Raw genomic sequence first — 5,597 nt, forward strand, 5'->3', positions numbered from 1 at the left:
ACAAGACGGTGGCGTTCTCCGCGGCTTATTGTCTAATAATGTCAGAGGGTTGTGTTCTTCTCACGCTGTATTAGACTCAACCTAGACAATTCTTTTTCTGAGTGTTCGTGTGGTGCCCGTGTAGTGTGTGAGAAAGGGGAGACGGATTTCCGAGGACTACATTTCTCCACATATTACTCTGCTAGGAAGTGAAAGATCAATGTATAACTGATGTTTCCCGGAATGTCGTAACTTAAATTGTTCTTCATTTTTTTAAAAAAACGACATGTTAGTGTGTTTATGATGAATCCATCTATCCATCCATCCATCATTTCCCCCCTCCCTTTACTTGTGAGACCCTTCTTCTGTGCAGTGGGAAAGACCTAGACCAAAACCTCCAGTGATGGAGCACCCACAACTTCTGGAGGCAGGTTGTTCCACAGGTTAATTGTTCTCACTGTCGGTAAATTCCTCCTTAGTTCCAGGTTGCTTCTCTCCTTGATGAGTTTCCCTCCGTTGCTTCTTGTCCTGCCTTCAGGAGCTTTGGAAAATAGCTTGACTCCCTCTTCTTTGGGGCAGCCCCTGAGATATTGGAACACTGCAATCATGTCCCCCCTCGTCCTTTTCTTCATTAAATTAGACATACCCAAATGTTTTAGCCTCCAGTCCCCTGATCATCTTTGTTGCTCTTCTCTGCACTCTTTCTAGAGTCTCAGCATCTTTTTTACATCGTGGTGACCAAAACTTGTAGCATTTTTTAACTCTATCCTAGTTTCTGATTTCACATTAGTGTGAATTTAGCCCCCCCGCCGCCGCCACTTTGTTATCGCAATGTTACTAAAATGTCCCTTTATTCTGGAATCAATTGCGTGTCCAGTTACGTTTCCGTTGAGATGGATGGTTTAAGTATGTCATCACATGATCTGCACTTGGATAAACTCTGACGGGCTCATCCTGTAGGCCTCTAAGCATGATATGCAGAACGTGAAGGCCCAACTCAATCTGATGATAAGCAACTTCCATTCAAGGCAAATAGTAAGCGCCTGGTGCAAACCAATAGCAGCAACTAGGAGGTTGCGTTGGGTAGCTTGGATCCATCTTCCAGTTTGAACTGAGAAACTGAGCAGAAAGAAGCTCTTGGCTCAAGATTGTGAAGGAAGCCACGTTTAGTGGCCTGTAGTAAGCCTCGATCCAAATATTACCACTGACCCTAATTCCTGATCATGATTCAATTCTGGGTGATGCTTAGTAGGATAACTGATCGACATGAACCAGGAATTTTTTTTTATGGGCAAATTATACGAGAAGAAAAAAATTCTGTTGGCAATTTTACAATGGACACACACCTCTCTGAATGTAAATGCATGACTCAACATCTCTTAAGAAGTTTTAGCCATTGGATTAGCCTGTAAATCCACGAAAAGTGAAATGTCAGCTAGGATTTTAGTCTCTGGATTATCTTTGATAATTTTATCTAGAAACGAGTGTCCAATTACTGTTGGATGACTGGCTCACTTGTGTGGTGAGAAAAGAGCCCCTGTGTGGATGTTGTAGCAGTGACTCAGCAAACCCACATCAAAATTGCCCACTCTTATATCTTTCTCTGGTTTTTTTTTTGGTGTGTGTGTGTGTGTTGGACCTAAAATTATATTTTGCTGAAACTCTTAAATTCCCTAATGTGTCACCCCGTATCCTACGCAGATCTCCAGCACATATAATAATAATAATAATAATAATAATAATAATAATAATAATAATAATAATAATAATAATAATAATAATAATAATAATAATAATAATAATAAAAGTTGGAAGGGACCTTGGAGGTCATCTAGTCCAACCCCCTGCTCAGGCAGGAAACCCTATACCATTTCAAGACAAATGGCTATCCAGTCTCTTCTTAAAGACTTCCAGTGTTGGAGCATTCACAGTTTCTGGAGGCAGGTTGTTCCACTGGTTAATTGTTCTGACTGTCAGGAAGTTTCTCCTTAGTTCTAGGTTGCTTCTCTCCTTGGTTAGTTTCCACCCGTTGCTCCTTGTCCTGCCTTCAGGCGCTTTGGAGAATAGCTTGACTCCCTCTTCTTTGTGGGCAGCCCCTGAGATATTGGAACACTGCTATCATGTCCCCCCTTCAAGGTAATCCTTGATTGTGGTCCCCCCTTGAAGGTAATCCTTCAATGGGGACCACAATTAACCCCAAAATTTCTGTTGCTAAGGGTCACATTTGTTAAGTGGCTTTTGACCCATTTTATGACTTCCTTTCTTGCTACATTTGTTAAGTGAATCAATGCAGTTGCTCAGTTAATAACACGGTTGTTAAGTGAATCCGGCTTCCCCATTGACTTTGCTTGTCAGAAGGTCGCAGAAGGGGATCACGTGACCCCGGGACGCTGCAACCGACATAAGTACAAGTCAGTTGCCGAGCATCTTAATTTTGATTACGTGATCATGGGGGTGCTGCGACGGTCGTAAGTGTGAAAAAGAGTCATAAGTCACTTTTTTTCAGTGCCGTTGTAACTTTGAACGGTCACTAAGCGAACTGTTGCAGATTACCTGTACTTCAGCCCTTTTTTTCAGAGGAAAATGTGGCTATTTTCTTTTTAAAAAGGAAGGATAGAATGATGATTGTGTTGATGAATAAGAAGGTGGAGAGAATATGGTAATTGAAAATAGTAAAGCTTAATACAGGATTTGGATTTATATAGATGAAGTGTTACTGATGATTGTTTTGATTGACTGAACTGTATTGAAACACATTAATTTGAATATAATAAATATTATTTGAGGGAGTAGAGAGGGAGTTTTTAATGATTTAATTTGAATTATATAAGTATGATTTTGCTCTTGGATAATTAATTACCCTTTCATCATGTTGTTTCTTAAGCACTTGTTTGTAAAAAGAAAAAAACTAATAAAAGTTGTTTTTTTTAAAAAAAAAAAAAAAAGGAGGAGGAGGAGGAAGAGACAATAACTAAAAATTTCCCAGGGCGGGTATTCTGAAAATGTAAATAATCAAGTGCTATTTTGCACAGACCACGAGAAGCGTAAAGCTGAGTTTCCACTAAGCCACGAAAAAACCGGAAAGGAGAAATAGTGAGGTTAAAATTTAAGAGTTGTAACTTTTGGGGGGAAAGCCTTTTTCTGTCACTAAACAGTCGGTTCTTTTAAGAGGTTCAGTCCTTGTGCGTACAAGGTTCACTTTACCGGTTTAAGTCGTGTTGAGTTTCTTGAACTCTCCACCAAGTTAGAGCCATCCAGGAAGAGCTTGACCAAGGGTGCCTTTGCAGTAGTCAAGCTTGCCTTCTACTCATCTGCTTGGTGAGCTTCTCAACTTTGGTGAACAGGATTAACTGAATTGCAGTTACTTTCCTTTCATTTGCTAAATTGAAGCTCAGGTCTTCCTCTTAAATCAAGGAGGTCAACACCAGGGATGATGTTGAGGAAGTGGGCAGTGGAGCTAGCTACGCCTCTTCCCTTCCAGAAGTTCAAGATAACTTCCACAAGGGACTTCCTTTCAGTTCATCCATACTTGTGAGAAGGCTGAGAAGATCGACGAGGGCAGGGTTGCCTACTTTAACCTATGATTTAAGAGTCTGTGGAGATTCTCAGTCATCCAGGTCATGGTTGTGAAACCATGAAAAAGCACCTTTGGGACAACCATGATTAAGTGGAGACTTGACCCTGGAAGCTGTCATGGTTCCGACAGATGAAACTCTTCAAAGAACTTCGAGGCATTGTTTACCTTAAAGAATCTTTATTTTGAGTAGCATAACATAGGCAGTGCATAATCGAAGCCAAAAACTGAATTCCCCTCCCCTGGGCACATAGTATCAAAGCACAATTCCCTCCTCCAATTAACAGTCATAAATCACATTCTCCAATTAGCTTGAAGCACGAGCTTCCTCTCCCGTTCTCCAGCCCGCCAATTCTTATCATCTCTGGTTACGATAACCTTGATTCTCACGCTAAGTTTAATGTTGTTATATCTAGCTGGACTCTCATTCACATCCCCCCTCCCAGCATCATCTAACTCTAAAAGCAAAAGGTAAAAGATGGCTACATTTCCATTTGTTGTCAATGCAAAAACATCCGATGTTAGCAGTGTTGACAGTAGAATAACTAATTTTCTCAGTTTAGGTGTAAGAGATCTATACTCTATAAAACTCGACTAGGAGTTTTAATTAAAGGTCCGGTCAATGTTTAAATGGGGAAACTCTTTCAGGTTTTGTTCTGTGTAACAAAAAGGGAGATATATAAATGTAATTAAAACCAAGTGGTTTCTTTCCTTTTTCTCTTTAGCGATTTACGCCGACGGCGTCCGAGTGAAGGGCTATTTTGTCTGGTCTCTCCTGGACAACTTTGAATGGATTTGTGGATACAGCTCTCGGTTTGGGCTCTTCCACGTAGATTTTGAAAACTCGGCATTGCCCCGAGTGCCTTATAAATCTGCCATTAAATATGCAAAAGTCATCGCCAACAACGGGCTGGAGAAATCACCTAGATAACAGATGAACATCAACGGACTGGACGGGACGGTCTTTTTAAAACGGGATGTGGGTTTTTAATAAACGTCCGTCCAAAGCGCGATCAGCAAAATTGCAGGTATAAGAACAATAACTACACAGGGGATGTAAAACCTACATACCGCAAGACGTGGCTTTTTAAAAAAATAAACTCGAAATGCTGGGTGGCTATTATGTACTACTTCCACAATGTTTATTATTGGACCGGGCAGAAATTCATTAAGATAAACCTAAGTAATTAACCCACATTGATTAAATAGGGTTGGTACATCAGTGGTTTGGTACTCTTTTATTTTTACTTTTTTTTAAAAAAAACAACAACAACTGCATACGGGTAATTCAAATTCTGCGCCAAGGATGGATGAATTCGGTGACCTGCACTAATTAGGCAAATTTGCCGCATTTTTTTCATTGTACGCAGTTTGTCCTGGAAAGCTAGTCAGAAGTGAAAGGAATGCTAAAATGTGTTTGCCGATAAAGATTGAAGCAGAGGAGAGAAACAAAACTAGTCCTCAGAGAGGCATTTGTGAAGCTTTGCCTGTCTAAAAAGCTCACGAAAGGGCTCTTTTTCTGTGACAAAGTGAAGGCTTTGGTTAAGTGGCCCATTGTGGGGCAGGAACAAGGAAAAAAACATGTATGTGCAGCCTTCACCAAATGTCCTTCTGGTGGCTCCTCAGTCGTAGCAATTGCAGAATGGCACCTGCAGGGACACGGATGGATGCCTGTTGGGTTAGGAAAAAAAGAGCCACTCTTCTGGGTGCAAAAAGTAGAAAGATTAGCAAAGGGCAACGTGCTTCCAAAGTTTGGACAGGTATTGTTCCGGAATTGGAATTGGAATTGAGAAGAGAAGAGAAGAGAAGAGAAGAGAGAAGAGAAGAGAAGAGAAGAGAAGAGAAGAGAAGAGAAGAGAAGAGAAGAGAAGAGAAGAGAAGAGAAGAGAAGATGGGAAGGGAAGGGATGGGAAGAGAAGAGAAAGAAGGGAAGGGAAGAGAAGAGAATAGAAGATGGAAAGGGAGGGGAAGGGAAGAGAAGAGAAAGAAAGGAAGAGAAGAGAAAGAAGGGAAGGGAAGAGAATAGAATAGAAGATAGAAAGGG

At 40.8% G+C, this 5,597-nt stretch overlaps 1 protein-coding gene across 2 annotated transcripts in view; it reads left to right on the forward strand.

The window, feature by feature from the left end:
• Positions 1-4,755, forward strand: part of LCTL (lactase like) — a 31,030-nt gene extending 26,275 nt beyond the window's left edge. For both annotated transcript variants that reach the window (XM_015827341.1, XM_015827340.1), the window contains one exon: positions 4,279-4,755. In XM_015827341.1, the coding sequence (XP_015682827.1) occupies positions 4,279-4,484 (206 nt within the window). In that variant the 3' untranslated portion in view covers positions 4,485-4,755. The remainder of the gene's footprint in view (positions 1-4,278) is intronic.
• Positions 4,756-5,597: the final 842 nt, after the last annotated feature.

This window comes from Protobothrops mucrosquamatus, unplaced genomic scaffold (assembly GCF_001527695.2).
Source record: "Protobothrops mucrosquamatus isolate PMUCROS unplaced genomic scaffold, P.Mucros_1.0 scaffold3626, whole genome shotgun sequence".
In the NCBI taxonomy this organism is placed as follows: Eukaryota; Metazoa; Chordata; class Lepidosauria; order Squamata; family Viperidae; genus Protobothrops; species Protobothrops mucrosquamatus.